The 24,384-nt window shown below is 38.8% G+C and overlaps 1 protein-coding gene across 6 annotated transcripts in view; it reads left to right on the forward strand.

Annotated features, from left to right (window-relative positions):
* pnt (ETS transcription factor pointed) overlaps positions 1-24,384 on the forward strand; it is a 331,267-nt gene that overhangs the window by 51,630 nt on the left and 255,253 nt on the right. For all 6 annotated transcript variants that reach the window (XM_022067402.2, XM_087357922.1, XM_087357923.1 and 3 more), the window contains one exon: positions 15,286-15,430. In XM_022067402.2, coding sequence (XP_021923094.2) covers positions 15,286-15,430 — 145 coding nt within the window. The remainder of the gene's footprint in view (positions 1-15,285; positions 15,431-24,384) is intronic.

The following is a 24,384-nucleotide window of genomic DNA, read 5'->3' on the forward strand; positions in this document are numbered from 1 at the left end:
AATTAGTACATACTCGTACATCCCTCTACAGTTTCCGCAAAGTAACTCCGAGCCTCGATTACCGTTTCAAATACACGCGAGGGAGGCGGGGAAGACCGCGCGTTCCTTGTAAACTTGTTGTTTGTTTGTCATCAGTCTTTCGACTGGTTTGATGTGGTCCTCCATTTCGCCTATCTTGCGCCAATCTCTTCATTTCCACGTATTTTTTGCAGCCCACATTCTCGAAAATCTGCGTCACATAATCCAATCTTTGTCTCCCCCTACAATTCTTCCCTTCAGCTGTTCCTTCCATTTCCAAATTAACGAATCCTGGGTGCCTAAGAATGTGTCCCACCATCGTATCTCTTCTTTTCGTAAGATTTTTCCATAGACCTCGGATGTGAAATTATCGCGTTTAGGCTGTAGAAACAACGCATGCGGGTTAAGGCGTTTGCCTGTTTTCGGTGCTAGAATATTTTCTTTGTGTTTGTGTATTTTCGTTTATGTTGACTATAATTGGCTTCTGTTGAGTCTGCACTTTAAATTAAAAGAACTACATTGAATTTAATCATACAATATTAATGTTACCACACCGTTTTATCGGGTACCTGCCCTTGAGCCCGGGTCGAACCTTGTCAACGAGGCTTATTATTTATTATTGATATAGTTATATTGTTTTTTTATAATATGGTGAGTAATGCATTTTTTGTAACCAAGTTTATATTCGCAAATTTCAGAAAATGATTGGTTATAGACAACTATTTAGAACTTTATTTGTATTCGTCATGGAATTATGCGTAGGCCAATACTACTATGGATTGTGGTTATGTCTGTGTGTTGAGGAAATGGGGAAATATATTATATATATCCAGTATTGATATTTTTTTGTGGTCCAGTGTGTACCTTTCGAGCCACATAGAGCGTTTTCAAATTGTTTCGCCACACTGCAGGGTGGTTGTGTGCATGAAATTAGCGTTTTCTTAATTTTACAATTCCCAGAAATGTTGTTTCCTGCATGTTTGCGTTGTAATTTATTAATTGTTCTAATTTCTGCAGTAATTACTGTTATTATTTTGCCGTAAATTGTTATTACTACCATTATCATGGGCTGCTTATTATAACAGCTTCTATCTACATTAATACTCTTAGAATAAATATCTAGAAATATATTCCTCGAACTTGTAATATTGATTTCAGTGACAATTTAAATATTCGAATGAAATTGAAACCTCAGTGTAAGTGCAACTTGGGTTGGAGGTGCCCAGAAACCGGTCTCGTGAGACCATCGTAACGAACCGGCTCATCGAGTAGTAGGACAGGCGGGTGTCTGGCACACCAGCATAAGCACCAATTGATGTGTTTAATGAGTAAGTGGCTTATAGCACGACTGGAAAGCAATTTTCTGCATTGTGCTTCGGCTTAAGAGGTACTTCGGTTGCCTTCAAATTTCTTCATTGGCGAATTTATTACACGTGTTATGTTAACTGCATTTACGTATTTGTATTACAATGGAGGAAGTGTGGAACAGTGGTTTGTCTGTCGTAAAATACGTTTTAGGCGAAGCGAGAGTTATACTGTGGTAATATTAGAAGTCGCGAACGAAAGTTAACTTGGATAACGCTTTATATTATGTTGCATGAGAAATGTTGTAGCGTTATTTTAATACTAACTAAATACAAGTAGAGGTATCTAAGACGCTGGATATTGTGGGAACGACATGAAGATTTAAAACTTGTAAGACTAAATGTATTTTAAATTAAATGACGGAGTAGTGTTTAAGGTTGTCTTCTGGGTTTTAGCGCCGTGTAGTGTGGTAGAAGTTTACCATCGTTTCAAAGGTCCTTTCTGCCTCCATGATCAGGTACTCATCGCCCTGTGATGAAGGCAGCAAGGACATCTAAAACGATGGCGAACTTCTGCCAGAATACACGGTGCTACAACGCACAAGACAGCCATATTTTGAATTGAAGTTGAAAGGAATTTAATAGATTTTACACAAAATGTATTTCTCAAGAAGAATTTAATAAACCTAAATTAAAGGGGCTCTATTAAGATTAATCTTCAAGAGGTTGACTCTAATACGCCGGTGTTAAGCGCAATCTCTGATGATAGTGATAGTAATGGTGTGTGACTACTGATAATACGTATCGCTAGACGCCCACATTTGTGGGGTGTGATGTTACAATTTAAAAGTGTGGTAACAGGTTCCAGAAACAGAATTAACAAAATATTAAATGAGTGGGCTATGCTGTGGGGTGAGTTCGGCTGGAGACTTTGAAAAATTTTCAGTTATTGCGTTTTCTTATTCTTTGACACTTGTGCATCTGAATTCAAAGCAAGCAAGATTGGATTCTGATGGGTACAGATTTCTTAACTGCAAGGACCGACGGATAATTGGGAATGAAAGAAGTAGAGTTATGACCCTCTTACAGCAAATTTTTATACCGAACCCTTTAGCGTGAGAAATACGGACTGTGATGCTTGCTTGTTCTCGGGTTACACGTTACGTAATGGCTTCATTGTGTGTTAACAGTTGTCGCCCCGTACTGCACTATTATTTAGATTAACTAAAGTTCCCACTTACTATCGCGGTTTTCAGTAAAATGTTTACACGATGATACGTTGTTCTCTGGGATTTTCGCTTCAACTCTTAATAATTTTAGCTCTTTACCTGCCTTCTGTAATACACGCCGTCGCAGTTGAAGTTTGCTTACTCTGCAAGGACGGTATGTACTCAAGCAATATATACTCCATCCGATCGTGTAGTTTTACAGTTAGCTAAGCTATTTGCCCTGTGGATTATGAATCGCCTGCGCCAAGACAAATGTCTAGCCATGTCCAAGCTTTGAAGAGTTCGGAGTAGATTTGCAAGTTGAATCTGTTCCTCTCTGATGTGCCTGACAACTGTGTTATTATTCAATAGGAAAGATAAAAGGTTTTACCTTTCCCTCGGAAATGTTTTAAAATATTTTATGTTTAAAGAAAAAGCATCAGTCAGTATAATACATATTTATTAAATGTATGTCGAAAATTTTAGATTTATATATATATATATATATATATATATATATATATATATATGTAGATGAAATCCTGCCAGTATAAGACATCGAATAAACCGACTCTGCTGTACTTAGCTTGCTCCGTGGAGAAGACTTTTTTTTTTTGCACAGTTGATCATCGTTCAACTGGTCAAGATATTTTCCGGATTTTACGGAATCACGAGGTTCATTATTATGTTTACATTTGCCTCTCTCTCGTTTCTGCCCTCAGCCAATTGAATTAATACAATCCTCACGAACTATATCTGTGTAGCGGTAAAATATTACGTTTATCTGTGGACGGTACCCGGTTAGAATCTCGACAATTACCGTCCATCGTGACTGCCCCTTTCGTAGTTTTTCTCAATTTTTCCAGACGGGAACTTTTAAAAAGCGTTTACCGTCTTGCAAAACTTCACCTAATCACCATTCATGGTCATTGCCCAATTCCATTCGACGTTGTATGACGATGCGATTCAAATAGCGTTATTGCGTAACCTAAAAATAAATTATTTAATCTCTCAGTTCCCTTTCATGTTTAAAACCGATTCTTTCCAAATGTAGATACCCTCTCCTCACAAGTACGCATGGCCAAGCTGTAGCTCAAGGTCAGACGGTGATATGCTGCGAGTGTGGTTCAGCTGTTGTCCGTTTGTGCCGATTGAGCTCTACAGCATGTCACTTTCTGAGTTTGAGCCGCAGTATGACAAGGCCTCAGCAGTGGTGCCAATCATACAACGAAAGTATTTCACTACCGCCTTTACGTTCTAAATTCCTGCCGTATATACAAAATATTGGCTGTAAATCCTGGAGAGAAAGATCACTTGAAAGATCTGGGCGTGTGCTGGATTGTATTCAGATGTAAAGTAAGGAAATAGGATGGAAGTGTACAGACAGGACTCTCATGGCTCAAGATAGTGCTCTTGTGTACGCAGCAGAGAACCTTCTGGTACAATTAAAAGGCGTAGAATTCCTTGACAAGCCGTGTGAATAGGGTCTGTTAGCGTTTCAAGAAAGACTTTGTTCCAGGGAGTCAGTTGCTTAGTGGCCCCTCTATCTGAACAGTGGATCCATCTGTTCTGCATTAATATGCAGAAGGCACGTTGGATGGCGTGGCTATTGTTCGCGACTCTAACTAATAATTATGTGGTGCTGCGGGTTAAGTGACCCTCGGCCCTCTACAACTCTGCCAAAAATACACTTTCGTTCGCCGTCACCAATTTTAGAATTCTGCTCTCTTTTTCTTGCAAGCGACGAAGTTCACATATTGTTCTGTTTGGTTATGCAACACTGCTCTGAAACACACAGTGACGGTTGGTACAGATAGGGAATTGAAATGATGTTTCGCGAGCTACAGAATCTACTTTCCATTTCTAATTATGCAGGCGTTTCGCATATGTTTGCACAGTGCCGCGTTTTTTAGTTATTGTCATATGGGAATCCTGTGGTCTGGATGATGCGGTTTGTGGGGAAGAGAATTGGTTGGAGGGTTGGGTAGGTGGGTGTACACATCTGGCAAGAAATGTGCTCAGTGCAGAGGCAGTATGCTGAGTGTAGGACCAAGTCTTTGTGTCATTTGACACACAAATTATGTCTTTTTTTTTAATCGAGTGTTTGAGTTGTTATTGTTATGCCTAGGCGTACATGGAAGGTAATATTAACATTTATCTTAAATAGCCGGATTATTAGGGTGTTGACTAGTTTATGTCCCTTACGAAGGTGCAGTGGTGGGATTTTGAGAACACGGTTTGCCTAATGAGCCTTTGGGTTTGATAAAAGGCGGGAAATTTCTTAATTATTAGAGCTGCTGTTAGCGTTTCTGCTTCATGAAGTTCTTATTGCTATTATTATTAGTATTGGTATGGTTTGGTGACGAAGCCACTTCGACATCGGCCACGTAGTAGAACAAAATGTAAGTCGGAGTATAATAACAAGCTTATCGCCCTGATGATGGAGGCAGGAAGGACTTCTGAAATGTTGGTAATCTTCAGACTTTCTTTATGTTGAACAGTGATACGGTTTATTGTAGCATTATCTGGCAAATGGCATAAAAAGTGGAAGGTTTATAATTTTTCTGAAAAAAGTAGATTAAATGTGAAATGTCTTCTCGGAAACCGGAGCCAGATTTCTGCGAAACGCACGAACACAAAGCCTACCGCCAGACTCTCACCGAACGCAGACTCCACCACAACCCACCACAGACGCCATGCTTGCTACCAGTGTCGTTACCGCCATTACTTAATTTAAGTTTTTCCTCATAGCACGAACGCCTCACACGTCCAGTCCAGACAGACACTCGCTATTGTATTAGGCTAGATATACGTAGTAAACATGACATTCAACTTTAGAGTGCATGGTTTTTGGAACATTAAGTATTTCACTATTCCAAAATGTCGTGAGGGACTGAGGAAAATAAGGAAAAACTAGGATAATAGCACATCTGTGATGCGAACTGGTTATATCAAATGAACACTTTTTTGCATTTGATTGTACGGGAGAGGACTTTTTCTAGTTTATGTTGGATGTATTTATTTTTTACAGTAGGATAGAAGCCCCTGTGGCAACTAATGAAGTGAGGCGGAGATACGAAAGTGCAACTTATTCGTCTTTATCTAATCAGCCATTCATGAACAATTTCACTGATACGTCTTTAATGGCGGATCCAGTGGCAAGATGCAAAGTTCGTTCAACTTAATGTTTTTCGCATGGGTTGAATAGCGAATTCATATAAATACAGGATATATCATAAACTCATTTGTAACTTGAAAAAAAAACTTGTAGTAGCTGGGCATAGGTTGTGGGAAATGGATCTGTCTAATTGGATTCTAGAGAAATATTTTATGCAGATATAATTGGAGCTGAAGAAATCTTACTTTTAAGCATTCTGTAATCTTATCATCGTATTCTCACTTCTTAGTTAACTGTTCATCAATACAATTAATACAGCATAGCTAATTAAGCGACACAATCAGTAACAACTTAAAGTGACTGAGTAACTTACTGTTAGTAACACCACTAACTTAATTCTGCAATATTTAATTCAGCGTGACAGTTAATACCTGCGTAAGCAAAGGGGTGATCTTTAATGTAAATAATATAGACATTTTAAAGAACAAGTAATGACACGAAATAAAGATTAAGAAAAAGATTTAGTTCGAATCGTACGCGATGACGTAAGGACGGTCCTTGAACAGTCGGGTAGAATGGAGATTGTTCATGTCAACGAACTACTCAGTCTAATCGTTTGCACTTTTGCTTCGTATCCTGTAAGCCCCGGTTATAAATTTTGCCCCGGATATGGCTATTTTCACATTTTTCGTGATTTTCTTCAATATTTCCAGGCCAATTTCGAGATAATACCTCCAGTTGTTACATCACGACCGCGTTCTTCCACATTGTTTACAAATAATTGTTTTCTAATTGTATTTGAGGGTAGAGCAGGGTTTTAGCGCCATATAATCTGGTAGCTATCATTTTCATTATAAGGGCGGTTGCCCTGATGATCGAAGCAGTAAGGACCTCCGAAACGTTTTTAAACTTGTAGCACCGCCGCGAGTACCTCAAATCCTACAGTGTTTTATTAACTTATTTAAAAGCTCATATTCTTACGTAGACGAATTCTGTATTTCAGACAATTGTTAATGTCATATACCCAAGTATTATTAACTGTCTTAAACAATATTTCAGCAGTTGTGAAAATAATAGACCTCTGCTTCTAATTTAATTCAAAGTTCTTATTTGCAGAAAAGTTACATTAATTCGTTATTTTTGGATAAAGGTGCATTTTTATTGTCACTGATTTTGCTAATTAATTAATTGATAGACTTAGATTGAAGGCAGGAGGAAATAATATATCTAAATGAGACATGTCTGTCTTGTTTTCAATATTGAAATGCTGCGATGTTGGTTGCATTTTGGTAGGAACATTGAACTGTAATACTATTACATGTGAGAGATGTTTGAGAATTATTACAATAGCATTTATATCACGCTTGAAGAAATGAAAACTACTTTTGAATGTGTCAATTGTCGTCTGATCAGTGCTTCGGTGGAAAACATTTCGCTCGAAATATCCTTCCTCTTCATTCGGAGTTGTCTGGATGTAGGGGTGGTAGGTTACGGGAACTGACAAATCATCAGTAAGAAAGCTTTCTTTGGCAAGCGCGTACGGCAGGCACGGCTGGTGATCGTGAGGTCTGTACAGACTCGTATATAACTGAGACACCTGTTCACGTGTATGATAGTTCACCGATTTCATCATAAGATATGTCAGACTGAGGAATTCACTAACCTGACTTGTAGAGTGTTTGTGAATTGTGCGCCAAGCTTTGCCATCGCTACCACGTTATTGTTTTTTTTTAAAAAACAGAGAACGTCGTTGATTAGCTGTAATGAAGAAAGACTAAATGTTCAATTCTACGCCGTTCCTCTTTGTTAAAACTATTTTGAATGACTTTTCAGAAGGCCAAATTAATGGAGAGAATGGATACATTTGTTTTTGTTTTTTTATTGAGTCATATTTTATAGAGGACGCCCTTGTTTCGAGTTCTTCTTCCGGTGTGTGTTATTTCTTATGAATGGATGCAAAGGCCAAACGGAGCGGCGTACTCTCAGTTCTGGGCCTGTACGAGTGGGTTGGTTGCGTGTCGTGGGATGTGGCGAGATGCCAGTTTTAAACATACGCGGGTTGCAACCACAAAAAATCAAATTGTGATATGACGGCTTAGACTCGTACTTCTTCCCACTCTTAATAATTAAAGTGACAGATAATTTACAATATTTTGCATAAAGAGTGTGTGTGAAAATAATAATGAAGTATTAAGTGACGTAGGTCCAACAAGTATGAAATGTATTAATGACGAATTGCAGTTGTCAAATTATCACTGCAGCAATACCTACCATGAGCTGCCTCTTGTCATTTGTTAAAAGTAAATTGCATCAGTGAGCCGTTGAGGGAAGATTGGCAAGTTATAAGAACATGTGACCACTCGATGTAACGTGAATATTAAACTCTGTGCTCTCAGTGTTTAAAGACGTGTCGGTCATTCAGAACCGGAAAAGCCCTTATGAATGTAGATAATATCGTCATGTAACACTGACGCAGTTTGATTAAGTATGCGTATGTGACAGAAACTAGACTTTGCAAACTTGAATGAACGGCATGACACTGTCAGAAAAACTGAAGTTTGTTGCAGTTAAAACTTGCTTTGTCATGTGGGCTGTATTCTGTAGCAGTTCAAGCAATCACCGGCCAAAGACGGGGTTTGGTCTTACATTTAGCTGAGAGGACACAAGTAAGATGTGTATTCTGTTTCTGAAAAAACATAAGTATCCCCTACCGAAATACCTAGTCCCCTACTGAATAGCGTTATTATCCCCAACTGAAAAAAGTCGTTATTCCCTACTGAATCACATAATTATATCCTTTTTTGAAATTGTAGATTGCGTTGTCATCTTGGGGGTAACTGGTTGTCGTCTTACCCGCCCTTGAATGTCCAGTTGTACGTAAGTTAGGCTTGAGGGCAGGTCATACTCCTGTCCGCTTTGTTGTCCGTCCGTTTGGAGCGGACATTCGTCACTCCGTATTGAGTAGCCAAATGTGTGTGTGTGTGTGTGTCCATTTAAATGCTTTGTCTATCCTCCCGTGGCCTATTGTTTGCCTGTAATTTATTTGCCACCAGCAGAGAGAAGCGCTCCAATTACAGAAGACTTTCACAGTGTAATACAAAACATGCGTGCTGTATGAAAACAAAAACAAAAATGCATACTTCTAAGTACAATACATACAAAAAATAATGTGAGACCGCTCATTATAAAAATATGAACTAATAACAATGGACAAAAAGAAAAATAACCCAATATTGCGTTAACATCAGTTATCCAACAATGACGCAGGTTTTAGGTTATAAAGACAGATTTCAGTAACTTTAAATATTAAATAAATTACAGCCTGAAATCAAGTTCTGAATGTTTCACTGCAACGCTGTTGTATGCGTCACACATTAAAAGCAGTTGCGGAGTCTTGGATTCTTGTACGTCATTGTTTTTGGTGTGTGGTAAGAGGAGAGACGTAAGATATGCGAGTTACCTTTCCTGAAATTAAAATGTAATTGTTCAAAGAAAGATCAAGTGGCCAATTGTCTCTGAGAGAGACCCGTTTTTCATTTACGTTCATTGGTTGATCCACGCTTGTTTACTCTAATATATCTCTAGTAGTTCTGACTGGCCTGTCTTTCGTCTGCCATTGTGTCTACTAGCAACATGGTTCAGTAGACAATACCGTGACAGTTGCGTTGAATGACGTCACAGTTTGATGAAGACGAATTGTCTTCTGGTTCTTCTCCATCCGCTTGACTCCATACTATTTCATAAAATTGAATTATATGAAGGACCACACAAAGTGTTTGTGAAACTTAAAACATCTTCTGTATTTCAGTGCTAAGCGTCTGGTTGGAGTACCCATAACAGGTGAACCGTAGATGTTTTTCTGTATTGAAACTTTTCAGTTTATTTTTATTTTGTATTAGTCTTATAACTAGGGTTCGGATGTTCATGACCTAAAAAACCGAGAAATATGCATGAAAATATGCCCCAAAAATAGCGAAATATGACCTAATTTGTTATGAAAAAATATTAGCTAAAATTTTAAAAAAGTTTTGTATTTCAGTCATGTTATTTATTTACATATGCATAGCAATTTTAATCAAAAACGTCAGTCGCTTTAAGTTGTAAATGCCTCGTTTTGGATCAGTATCAGACGTTGAGTATACGTGCTCCTATAAAAATAAGATAAATTTTAAGAAAGAGCCTTTCATGCATTTCAAATTCGTTAATTACAAATAAATGAACAAAATTCAAAATATTAAGTACCTTTCTTCATTCTCCTTTCTTGGCAGCATTATATCGATGTTGCATTTTCAAGGTCTCAAATGAAAATCTTCTTAGATTGTCGCACAATATGGTCTTGTAACTTGAGAAGCTCCTTTCGACGTCACAAACGTTTCATGGCGCTAACGAAAAGTACAGCGATAGAGGGAGGAGTGGTTTACTGTATCAAGAAGGAATAAGTCACGAGGGCGGTCACCAAAGAGCGTGCCAATAACGACATTCGCTACAGACCTGCCGCAGACATCCGTTGTTTCATCAATCGAAACCCAAATCTTATTCTCGCCCACAGTACAGATAATTCTTTTCAGAACATCTTCATAACAGGCAGGTACATAGTTTTTTCGTAGTGTTGATTCATCTGGAATTAACTGAGTCATGTATTTCTCTAAAAAAAATTTTGAACTGCTCACTGCTCACTTTGTTCAATGGTATATTGACAGACGCCATCATTTCACACAGGTCCTTTGAAAATTCTGATGTCTTGTTTGATGGTGAAGGTGTTGCAGTGTTATCGAACAGAAGTCGTTGCTCGCTTTGACGACTGGTTTGTCGGCTCAAATTATTTTTATGTTTTGCCGTATCACAATGTTGTTGCACACTAAATCGCTTGCCAGCTGTAACTTTAACTTCACAAAGTTTACAGCACAGAATTGTTCCATCAGAACTAAAATATTCCTCGCCAAAATCTTTAACGAAACCTCTTAACTTTGTACTTTCAAAACTTCACTTTCGGCATCTTAACTAACTGAAGGATTCACTGTAACTGTCTGAGAAATGTAGTTACAAGTAAAAATTTTATACCCAAAATATAACCAAAATATGAATTTTATCCTCAAAATATAACCATTTAACTACAAGTATGACCAAACACATAAAATGACCTAAATATGCGTTTATATGGAAAATAAAAACAGCATAATTGTGAAGATTTCTGTCTTCTGGGTTGTTGCGCTGTAGTCTGGTCGATGTTAACCAACGTTTCAGAGGTCATACTGCCTCCGTCATCAGGGCGATGAGACCAGACTACACAGCGCAACAACCCAGAAGACAGAAATCTTCATACTCACCGCTGTGAAAACCTCAAATCTTACACAGCATAATTGTGATTAGGATAACCCAGTAAGTGTTTAATTTCAGTTTCGAATGAAAATAGACGCCCCAATAAAAATATGACATGTCATGAACATCCGAACCCTACTTATAACAAAGGTGCCTTCTCGAACTGTGGCCATACGGTCACAGGACATCTTGCACGCGCATAACCCTAACCATTTTGTAATAGGTCTATAGATGTTTTTTAGGTATTTCGTTGGCTACTTTTTTTCCTTCGCGTTTGGAAGGTCCCGGGTTCATATCTCGGTACGGAGATCGGCTATCCTGACTGTTTTTTTTGTGGTTTTCCTCAGTCTTTCCAGGCAAATGCCTGGATGTCAACATCTTTCTAATTCAAGATTCACTATCATCATTGACGCTATATAGTCTGAGACACTGAAAAAGCGTTGTTAAATTAACCATAAATAAATAAATAAATAAATAAATAAATTTCCTCTCATTGGTTTGAAGATGTTGATTATGGACTTCTGGATTGTGACGATATGCAGTCTTCTAGAGCTATACACTGAAGATGAAGACGGTACAGTTTTCCGAAACATTGGTAACTACATACAAAACTATACGATGTTACAACTTGTAAGAAAACAGGTTGCCTGGTTGCCTATATAGATAGGATGTTGGATGTTTGTAACAGATAGTATTCGAAAAATCAATTTAGCATGGTAGTGAATTATGTGTCTTAACTGTATTGTCCTGAAGTACAATTTATATATATGTTCAGGGAATAATATAACAAAAGAGTTTTGTTTTAGTCATATGTTATAGATACAATCACATATGATTTTTGAAGAAGTGTTCATGCGTTTCGGTGCATGAAATTGTATATGTGAAATGATTATTTCTCAAACGGAAATATTGATTCTACAAGTCGCTTTTACTTTTGTAGTGTGCCCTGTGAACGCTAACAATTTATTGCCAGACAGAATATATTTTTTAAAAGTTAGACAGGATTCCATAGATCGGAGATCAGCCCATAACCTAGGCCAACAAATATAGGCTAACGCTGATATTTTAATGTCTGTAGATTCGGACCGACAGTTGCATTGTGGAAGCTGTGAGCTTGATCTTATGAATACGTACTGGCTGAAAGCCCAAGGATTTGTCCATTAAAATGCATAAGGGATAGACCTAGGTGATATGACCATTCATTAGATGTATGATTTTGGTGTTGTATTGAGAACTTTACGAAACAAAATGAGGTTCTTAATAGTTTCATAGTAAGTGCTGAAGCTTAGATTTAAAAATCGTAGTGGTCTTATTTTCGAACACTGAATGCTGTATGAAGCCCAGAGAAACACCGTTGCTGAATGTAACGCACCATCGTTAGTACCATTTAGAATCGAATTGATTTGACTTAGGATCGTGTCCAGTTCATTAAAACTATTTATCTTACCGAAATTACGAGTGCTTTTATGACGTAGTTCATTTTACACAGCATATTCCTACCCCACTTAGATATTGGTCACAATTCACTTTCGAGCACTCAAGACAGAGCTCGATTATCGACACGGAGGTAGGCTTTTTTAATTCATAAGGAAAATACTGTGACGATACCTTAAAATAAAGTTCGACCGCTTCCTTCCACATTTTTATATCATTCGATTCTATATAACCTATGTACTTGAGAATGCGTCGTTAAATAAACCAGTAAAAACAACCCTCTGAAGCACATTGACCTACTTCGTTCTCTCATAATCCAGAACATCCACTAGGGCGAGCGATACTAATTGCTTGGCATGACTGCAACTGTGAGTCATTCCAGAGAACTGATTGGCTCTCTGGAACTACAATAATGAGTGTGGCCCTCATTCCTCGTTACTACTCCTACTCTTTCCAATTACAACTTGTAGACTCCACGCAAGATTGTCCTTTCGAGGAATCGCGTTCATTCCGCGCGTTCTGTACGCTTGGATCGTATTATTGAGTTTTATTTTACTTTCGTAGTTCGTAAGTAATACAAGTTGTTGCTATAGCAATGGGGCCGTGGGATGATTATTAAATTCCACCGAGTTTGTTGATGTTTCAGCTCGATCGCTTAGGAAATAAAAGCAAAATATAACAGTTTCATATGTTGATTATGTTTTCAAACCCCGCAACGTATTGTAGCCAATGGATAAGAACAGTGCCATGTAAATCAAACTTAGTGCTGATTATATAAGCCTTAGAGTTCAAAATTCTCACTTGTTGAAGAATTCCGAAGTCGAAATATTCAACATTGCCCTTGACCACGACCCTGAGCCAGTTTCAGCAACATTCTATCTCTTTCACTATCTTCCAGTGGCTGTTTTACGAAGAGTTTTTCCTCCCAATATTCTATGCCTCTGTCATTCTAAATACAGGCCCAGTGTAAAGAAGTTCCTTAATTTCACTGTTCAGACCGTGCGGATGTCTGGTGTAAACCACGAAATTCCTTGTTATATGATGTTCGCCTCTCTTAGCTTCATATGAAGTCCTCAGATCTAAAGCTATACAATAAAAATTATTTTAATTTTGTATAACACGAGGTTTCTCGTTAATACCAAATGAAGAATGTAGGGCAATTTAGCGTGCTTACTAGGACGTCTTATTAGCTGAAGCACAAACGTATTTTCATTAATTGAAGCGAATAAATTGTAAAGATACACCTAAAACACTCCTCCTATACCGATCTTGACGTAGAGCACTTTTTCGCTCAACAGACTTTTTCTGGGCAATACGTGTTCAAACAACTATAATTTATTTTCTTACCTTGAAGTAAGAGATCACGTTTCATAGCATCTGGCGAAATTATTTCTCTTTAGTTGGCTGTCTTGTGGAATGTTGCGACATTAAATCTGGTAGAAATTGACCGCCTCTGAAACGTCGGACAATTTCTACCAGACTACGCGACTCAACATCCCAGAAGACGGTCATCTTCATTCTCGTCGCCGTGAGAACCTGAAAACTTAACGATGTTATTTTTCTACTTGTAGTTAGGACGAAATCCTGGTATAGTTACTGTAAAGAACACGCATTAAAAAGGCGAATTACTTACTTGGGGTAGGTAGGCTACTGTTTGTTTGTGTTGTTAGAACAGGATCGAACTTGGGCTTGGGAAGTAGATACATTGTTCACGGTTGATTCGTTATTTTTGCTCCAGTGTAGTGAAGCATAAGTCGAAACACGATGGGCTTCTTAATTTAAAAGTATTGCTGTATGATTATGTTTGTATTATGATTCCTTTTGTGTCCCATTTTAATTACTGTTATATTGTATGCGGTCCTAAAATTCACCATGAGATTGAAATCGTAATTTTTCTTTCCAAATAGAAATGTGCAGAATATAAATAGGAATTGTTTATGAGACTTTTCTCCTATTGATATTCTCTTATACCGTAGATGATCACCATTTCTAATGTTTAGAAACGTCAGGCTCGGTTTCTCAGAGGATATGTGCTGCTATTTTAAGTACAGCTGTTCTGTGTGATTAATCTGCGGTCTTTGTGTCGGCAGGAAGAGCGGATTCTTTTCTCTCTTTTTCTCTTCCTTAAACACCGGTATGTTGTGTCACTTATGTCGTCGTGTTTCTGTGCCGAGAATATAGGATATTATTATTGTTATTATTACTACTACTATTATTTCCTATTTGTTTTATTTTCACGAAAACGACAAATAAAATTAATTTATATCACTGAGGAAGCATCTCGTACACCGTCTACCCCTCCCCCCAATTGTCTATTGAGAACGGATTCTTGAACTATAACACTGACATCGGAAAATCGCGTTTTGCTTTGATTCAGATGTTTTAATTACTTTCGCAGAGCCTTTTGATAGAAGAGGATATCTTGTTTCTCACAGATATGTTAATTATTTAAAGACCAGAACTCTTCTTCACGTTTCAAGAGACATTAGGATGTGGTCCGCCGGCATCTTCGTACCTCTTTGACCACTTTATGGTCTGAAGTTTGACAGGACTTTCGTAGGGCCACTGGCCTAGGTTTAGATTGGCATATGAATAAGATACACCGGGACTTGGAGTACATTTTAACTTTGAATGAATGTTTTTTTTTTTAATATTAGCAACCAGTGCAATAATAGATGCTATGCTTTAATTTATGCAAGTTTACTAACTACTACTTTTTCCTGGAGACACGGTGAATTTTCGTCAAGTATAGAGTTGTGTCCTACGAACGTGTCTGTGTTATTCTCTGTTTGTATTGTTGTAAGACGATTTTATTTCAAATGTTCGTCTTCTCCCTTTTGTGGGTCGCGACACACATTTATGGAACCTGTATTCCGTGTTGCAGAAGGTGGAGGCGGAAAGCGCCATGTCGGTCATTAAGCAGGAGCGGCCTGATGACTCCTGTGTGCCAGCAGGCGGGCCGCGATCCCTGGGCTCCATGCAGAAAGTGCCATCTCTCAGCGACTTGTCCGACCCTGAGTCTTCATTAGGTGAGTACACTGTACGATTTATTCCACTTGATTTCCCGATCTGAAGTAAGAAGTTAATTGGAAGCCTCGTTCTCTGCTTTGGCCGCTCTGTGTACAGCCTAGATCCGTATTCGTGTCTAATTCCTGGGTCATCATGTGACGAAGATTGAGAATTTTTGGCCAGGAGCAAATAGACATCCATCGTTTGTGACTCGACAAGATTTTTTTATCTTTGATAATTCCAGGATCTTTAATAAACAGTTGGTGCGTTGCATACCGTATGCGCATTGATCGACATAGCGTGCGCTTCCCGTAATGTTTTTGGTGGTGATGGAATTGTCATGAGCTCCGTTTTGCAATGTATTCGCTCCTTTGCCCTTCCTTGGTGGGCAAATTCCAGGATGACCAGAGACCGTGCCTGGAAGCATGAACCGTGACATTATGGCTCAACGAACGAAAAGCTGTTCTTTGCTACGGAAGTCTTATAAACAATAAAAGTTATAGTTTCCTTCTTTAATGATATTGACGGATAGCTCGCATGCCATACTTAATACAACATTTGGGTTGACATAATATTTTATTCTTCGTCTCATATACCAAATTAATTACGACTTTGGTGCATGCAAGAATTCGACTGGCTGATGAAAAAACTGCGCAAGTCTTTGGATATAGAGTGGCCCAAAATGTGCCTACGAAGTGTAATGCTTATTTCACCTGAAAGACGAGACGTAAGAACCTCGTTTAGATAGTATTCAAATCGACATCTGAAGCCATTTATATTACGATGTGTACAATGCGTTTGTCCCCAACTTCGACGATCTTTCGCAATCTCATCCCAAAGTTCGACTTCGGAGGATATCACTAATAATAGCGAAGATTTCTTGCTGAATACATTACTTGGGCTTCTCCAAAGTCTCTTGGTTGATCTGAGAGTCCTTGGGAAACAAATGGTTTGAGTACTACCGTTTGCCAGGTAAGGTTCTGAAAATTATAATCACACGTTGCGGATAAAATTGAGTTTAAACTTGGTACATGCATTTAGGGCTACTCTGTATGTACATTTAATATTTTGTTACTTCCAGTAGGTCTGTTTGGTCAACTTGTATTGCAATCTGCTTGCAGTACAGTTCCAAAAATGAAGTTATTCATCCGAATGATGTTCTTACTAGACATTCAGAAATAAAATTACAATTAATCCGCACAATTAGGCACATACCTCACCCCTTGTGACACTGCATCCTGCTGGAAGTGATCGGTATCGGCTTCCATGTACAACTCCAAATTGTTTCTAGACTGTCTCATAAGACCTCTAGCCGACAAGGTCCCCAGGTTTAACCCCGCCAAATTGATTCTTCCTGTGGAGCCAACTGAATAGAAAGGTATATACCATCAAGTATCTTCGACGCCCGCAAAATATTCGCCAGATTTCACACATTCTTGCGATCATACTACAACGCGTATTCGCAGATTTGGACGTCGGAGGTGAACGAAGACTAATCCGCAAGGTGTGATTCTTCCTCTGCGTCTTCAGGGCGTTTTACTAGATACCATTTTCGACTTCGTTCTGAGTCAGACGTTCACCCTCATAAAGTTGAACCAATAATGAGCCTCGACCAGAAACGATAGGGCGATTGAAAATTGTCTAAACCCATTGATTACGATCGAAACAAATTGTAATTTCAGTGACGGGAGACTGTTCGTCATTCAGGTTGCCATTTTGTAGTTTAAGTTTTAAATGTCGACCTGGGCCGCTCACCCGTTCCACTTGCTGTTAATGAGGATGCTGGTGATTATTCTATTAGGCGAGACGCCTCCAGCCAGCAGTGGCGTGCATACCTTGCGAAAAGCATCGCTACATGCTGTTTACTCCAGAACGGTATTCTGCATTTCGCTGTTGATGGGCCTGGCTCTGTCACTGTTTTGGTGTTTTCAAGCTCCGTATAAAAATGTAGGGAATAAAATAAAACCGTACGTTTGCAAGCTGATTTGTATGGGTGAGAAACCTGGAGTTTTAATCTGAGGGGAGAACGTTTATAGAGGGTCTTATTTTATGTTTTCACGGCGGCGAGTACGAAGATGGCTGTCTTCTGAGATGTTTCGCCGTTTAGTCTGGTAGACGTTTCTCGATGTTTTAGAGGTGCGTGCTGCCTCCATCGTCAGGGCGAACGTCCTCATGATAGAGGGAGTTTTAAAATAAGGTGCTAAGGAGAATAGTTGGAACTGAGAAAGGGAGAAATAATTGGAGAGTGTAAAACTGCGTAATAAGGAGCTCCATGGTTCTTACTCTTCAGTAGGCATTATTAGGGTTATGAAATACGAAACGTGAAGTAGAGTGAGATGGGCGGAACGTGTAGAACGCTTAGCAGAAATGAAATATACACAAAATTGGCTGAATACATGAAGGGAAGAGATTTATTGAAAGATTTGGACTTAGGCGAGAGGATAATATTAAAATGGATGTTAAATAGGGTAGAAGGGTGTGGAGTGAGTGTATGTGACTGGCCTTTGTTAACACGGTGATAAATTTCTGGGTTGGCCGCGCCATAGTTTAGGTGGTTGGTCCCCGGCTTCTTACCTCAGAGGCCTGTGTTCGCCTCTAGGTCAGTTCATGTACGATTTACGGTGGACAACGGACACTGCGACAGGTTCTTCTCCGAGTTATTCGGTTTCTCTCTGTCAATGTCATTCCACCGCTTCTCCATATTCACTCATATATTACGGGGGGGGGGGGGGGGGTTGGACAAAGGGCACAGCGACCCAGTCTCATGGAGCTACTTAATGCACGTATGTGAGAAAGAATTGGGCGCTTAGATTTATAAATCCAGTTTTTACGTTTTATGTGTCAAATGGTTGTCATTGAAGCTGTGCAAATTTTGATTTGATGGATAGAGACTCCTGCGCTACGTAACACGTAGTTGAAAACATTCCTTCTACGCATGGTGTCGATGTCCCCATATAACTTTCGTGTATAATTTTATAAGGACACAAGTCAGACTTTAATGAGCGTGTGGGGTAGTGGTAAACTTTCTTTCTTGGTTCAACGAGAAATCCCGACAGGGGCAGACGAATTTTCCTTAGCCTCTTCGTCCAGACCGGCGCTGTGGCCCATCCATCCTCCTTTCCAATGGGTACCAGAGTCCTTTCCCGGAGTAAAGCGTTACCGGAGCGTGACGCTGACCGTAGTGCCGACGTTAAGAATGCGTAGGAGCTATACTGTCTCTCCCCTGAAGCGCCTGCTTGGCGTATAGCGGACAGCTTTACTTTTTTAAGGGAAAAATTGGAAAGTGTCATGGTGATTATTCTTATTTTTCTTCGGAGTTTATCATATTTCGTTACACCGGACGATTTGGGGTCCCTCCAGATTTCTTCCTTTTGTTATTGTACATCTTTGCACTCATTTTTAGCCACTGCGCTTCACTTTGTGAAGGTGGTATCCAATTACTTATTTTTACGGATCATTACTCCCTGTTCACTGTGAAATGTCTTTTTTTTGAAAGTCCTGCTATTTCTGTATTACATTTCACACGCAATTCTATATCTCGGCAAGGAACAGCTTCTTAAATTCATTTTTGCCCTGTCTTCTACTGCTTCTTCTGTAGTGCATGGATTAACTTATAGTTTGTTCCGGCCTCATGTTCTTCTTGGTCGTCCAGTTTCTTTTCCGCCATGAGGCCTGTGTTTTAAAGTTCTTAATGGAAGGCAAGATTTATCTATCCGTATCTGTTTGTAATAAATCATCTGAAGAATTTCTTAACATTTAAGTGAAACTTCATAGTTTCTTATCATACGGACACTTCGGATAGGCGCTTATTCTGTCCGTGAACAAGAATTGAAAACTGTATTTTATTTATTAGTTAACGACGCTGTCAGTAACTCATAGCTAATAGTGTCCGATGATAGGATGATTAGTGAATTAGAAATTATATGGAAGTGATCGTGACGCTGGAGGGGCTAATTAAAGCCACGAACAGCCTCAGTGAGGATAGCCGATCTCGAAATTTGAAACCGGGACCTCCCGAATTAGGAGTAGTAATCATTCGGCTACGACGTCGGTTTGAAGCTTGTAGGGTCCACCGCGTTGGCTTCGTTTGCTGCAGGTGCTCGTCTTTTGTTTCATGAAGACCCCAGTAGAGGTATAGCACTGCAATTATTTACCAAATTAAAAATGTTCCAAAAGGGGTTATATATCTTAATTGGGTCTAGACTTTTTTATCAATGTTTTGAGGAGAGCCGTTTCTGAAATAACCGATAAAATAGAATAAACTAGGCGTAAGACTATATTTCACCGTTACGAACGAAAATGAAATCCGCAAGATTCGAAATTTATTGAATAGTGACGGAAGTAAAGCATGTTGATAGCTTTCATCTGTAGTGTTTCGTGCAAAGTACGCTTAACCAAACGTAGCAGTCAGTGTAGACTCGTCGTACCGCATTTGCTAACCTGCCGTCACCGTTTTAACAATCATATGCGAGGCAGCTAGTCTGTTTTCTGTTTTCCGCCTGGCTTAAATTAGCAGATTAATTTTCATTTTTCTACCAGTGCAGTATGAATGAACAATAATTGGTGTACTCAGAACCTCAGTTATCGCTGCACAAGTTGCTACCAACCAGCATACAGGAGCAGCCATCTTATTATGATGCTAGTTAACATGGCTGCTCTAAATGAAAGTGTTGGCAGATTTAGGTTAAGTCTAACAATACTCTCTTTCTTCGCCCTTTGTTTCTTTGGTTGTTTTTTTACAACGTGTTCAAAATCGTAGTCATAAATTTTAACAACTTTTTTGTTGTTGTTTTAAGAGACATTTGAAATGGACCAACGAACGTGTGTCTGATCTGTAGCTGCTGCAACTGTAGTAGTGATGGAAATAAATAATGAGTTGTGCAGTAAGCCTACATAAGACTACAATGTTCTCACAACTCCCCCGCACCAAAGCATAACTCGTGGTTCTGGTTGATAAAGGAATCTGTTAATACAGTGCATGAATTTTTGTAGAACGTATTTGATACGCTTCAAAAAGCCCTTCCGAGTCCTGAGGGGTTGTCACAACTCTGCCCAACACCAAACTTCACTATCACCCGTCGTCAGCTGTTCGTGATTGCATATTCATTATGTTCACAGCTGTCCTGTGTCCACAACCTGAGAACCCCTAAGGCGTGATGACAAGAGATCCGAGCATCAATTCTCAGGGTTACTGTCACCAAATTGCATGTTCAAGGCCATGGAAGGACTTCTTCCCCCCACCCCCACCCTCCGAGTGACCTTTAGTCAATTGCACAGCGATGTTAGCTTTGCAACGTTGCGAGTTCTAAGTTGTCCTCACTCACCTGGGCTCTGGTGTTCGTGTTGCAACGTTGTACGATTTTGATGTGACCTTGAAACATTCAAATTGGTGACGGCTGCTATAATTCCATACATACACGAAATTACTGGTGATCTTTGGTGTTGATTTCGACGTGATAGATCAACGAATGATCATACATCCAGCATTCGTTGGGACAGTAAATGAGATAGGCCTCTATTTATCACTTAGAGTCTATGATTCATTTTCGAGAGAAGTATTGTAAAACATTTTCCTCGGATTTGTTATACCGCTGCACCTCGTCAGGGTAATTAAATGTTTTAGACGTTGTTCTGTATAAGCAAATATATAATTGATGAATTTCGTGTTTTGAATGGTCAGAACTAAGATGTTTTATCATTATTACATTTCAAATTTGCTTTAAAATGCGCCATTAGGAAGGTCCAAGTTAGATGTGAATGGGATTTGGAAACTTCTGGCGAATGTTATCTTAATTTCTTGGGCGAAAACAAATAAGCATGTTGTAATGAAATGTATAGGGATTTATTATGTGGCTAGCAGGGATGTTTGTGTAATAGTAGTAAAAGACAGAGAAAACTGAAAATATACATTGTAATTATCATAAAGAATCAATGGCAGTACATTAATTGATTCTTCGCTGTAGCGAATATAATGTTCGTAGATCGAAAAAAATATTTATAAACTTACAAGTTTCGTTGTAGTGAAAATTGTGAGTCAGAAGTTAGAACATCGAGGGGTAAGGGTATTGAACAATATTCATATTTCTACTTTAAATATATTTTGCATGTAATATGTTATCGTATGCGGGACTTGTTTAAACTAATTTTATTCTGATTAATATCGCCAGGCCAATAGGTGTTTCCCCTTTAAAAACAAATGACAAACTAGTATGGAGCTTTTTCTTATTACAGGTTATGAAGTTTATGAGACCTATGCAGGAGACTGAGAATCAGAATATCTGATATTGCAGTGTATTTCCATATTGTTTTGCGCAGTACAATCAAGTCTAACCTTCGTTCGGTTTATTGCCTCGTGCTGTGACGTCTTCGTAGTACTAGAAGTTGACGTAAATTATTGAGATTAAGCGAGAGACGTATTTGAAAATACTCCTTCACCTTTAGCGCATAGTAAATATTAGGATGGACCTTACGGCACTGAGTTACTTCGTAGTTAATCACATGTATTAATTAATCTTCCGTACATCAATTTTATACCACAAGTTAATTGGTAGGGTTTATTTGTTATGTATTCATCGACATTTTTCGCGTTTATTTAATGTGTTGAGCTCCGAAGACATCTTTCAGTCCTCATAATTCACGATTTGTAATAAACCAACGATAATTTGTATTGCCTTGATTTTCATATTAAATTCTTTTCGTGGCTTGATATGCACAGTACCTGAAACCAGGCCATAACAGGCGACTTCCAATTTCGTACGAACTCGATACACGAGCCTTTGCAGCTGATGCACCGTTGTTAAAATACCAAAGCTAAATGTAATTGTTCTTCTTGTACAGGCATTAGACGTATCCATGACGTCTTTGTAATTGATCTGCCCATTGTTTTATAGATTATTCTACATTTCTCCTTCTTAGAGCCATTAATGCTGTGTTTGGACCAATTTTCTCGTAACATCATTAAAAGAATTCAAATGAAGCGTAGATCTCTTTCTGATGCAACCATTCCGTCTTCTGAGCCCCACCATTTGCATTAAATATCTAAATTATGTAATTTACAACGGGATTTGTACTTCTTTCGTAGCTAGTCTCGTGTCACTGCCAGTATCTTAGAATTTAAAACTGTGACTGAAAACAGCCAGTTGATTCGTGAGCAGCAGATGGTCCACAGAACACAAATATGATACTCTGAGCCGCCAAAAGCGTTAGTTTTACTCTAAATTCGGTTTAGTCGCATTTTCACTTCTCAGAACTTGACTGTCTCGTTGTTAACGATTTAAATTCCTTGACTGTTTCGTGACGCAAGAAATGGTCACGTGGCATGGGAGTTTCTTTTGTTGTTAATCAAATCTCGCGTGTCAGATTGTAATTTGAGAGAGGCGACTGTCGTTCAGAGCGCCATTATTCGTAACCTGCTCTTTTTCATTGCCACTATGCATGCAATCAGTTTACTAGGATCTAACATCTTTGGATTCAATTAGTTACTTATTAGGTTAGAGTATGGAATAATTCTTACCTTTGTGTAACATGTAATACATTTGTCATAATTAACCCTTTAGAAAGTAACATTACATTACTGACTGACTAATAATTAAAAAACTGTCTGGTAACGGAGATCGAAGATTAAACGCGGCTTATACCAAAACTCACAGTCCAGCTTACGTCATGACTATATGTTTCTGTAAGATACAAATTGGCTATATTTTCATCTTATGCTTTAAGGTCAGAATTATATTTACGTTTCTTATGTCCTCCTTCCATCCAATTTACATTTCACAGCCAAACATAACCCGTTTATTATGGGCTGGGCTTGTAGCTCGGATGGGGAAAAGTTTCATAAACTTTCACAATTTTTTTAAACAGGGAAGACGAGAAAAAAGTGGAAGTATTCCATTAAGATGTGTGTTAGGGAAAATATACCAGGTGATTCAAAAAGGACTTTACAACTTTGTAAGTGTATAGAAATTTATTCAGGAGGCTTACAGAATCGGCTGAGGTGTCATTTTGTAGCAAAACAAATCAAGTTTGACTCACGTTGTGCTGTAGTACCGAATTCCGTCACCGCGAGCGCAAGCGGCAGTGCATTTGAAAATGGCTCGAAAATTTTCTCATACCACAGTTAGACGAGGATGACCAAAAAGGACGCATTCACTTCCAGCAAGACGGCGCACCACCTCACTACCTCACAGAAGTCCGGGATTTCCTCAATAACCGTTTCCCAGGTCGGTGGATTGGTCGAACAGGGTCGATAGCATGGCCACCTCGTTCTCCAGATTTCACACCTCTCGATTTTTTCTTATGGTGTTTCATTAAAGATCGTGTGTATGTTCCACCCTTACCTGCCAAACTCACTGAGCTCAAAGCTCGAATCACCGTCGCAGTTGCAGAAGTGACACCGGATATGCTGGATCGTGTTTGGCAAGAAATTGATTTCAGGTGGGATGTCTGCAGTATCACCAATGGCAATCACATCGAACCAAAATGACTGTTTGAGGTAAAACTTGATTTGTTTTGCTACAAAATGACACCTCAACCGATTCTGTAAGCCTTCTGAATAAATTTCTATACACTTTCAAAGTTGTAATTTCCTTTTTGAATCACTCAGTATTGCGAGGGTGAGAACTCCGTGTGGGCCCGCCCATCGTCTGTCGCGGTTTTCAGCAAAAATGTGAACTGAGGTTTTTGTTGAATCACATTGCATCAGTGACCTCGGATGTCAATATTTCCTTTGATACCATTTTTTTTATTTATATTCATTATGTTGCCCTGCTGACGTCATCGCCTGTGATGTGCCGCGAAGAACACCTTAGGAATTTCAGTGTACTCCAAATAGTGCACGTTTCCAATCTTGTTAAATTCCGCGTTCCTTGAAAGACGACATTAGTGAATTTTAATTTTGGATTTGATAGAAAGAAATTCCAACAAAATGACAAGTAGAATAGTATTTTGAGTCTTGTTAGCAGTGTCATTGTTCTTC

The sequence above is a fragment of the Zootermopsis nevadensis genome, unplaced genomic scaffold, assembly GCF_977971745.1.
Source record: "Zootermopsis nevadensis isolate Lab colony 2312 unplaced genomic scaffold, Znev_1.0 Znev_ptg000029l, whole genome shotgun sequence".
NCBI lineage: Eukaryota > Metazoa > Arthropoda > Insecta > Blattodea > Termopsidae > Zootermopsis > Zootermopsis nevadensis.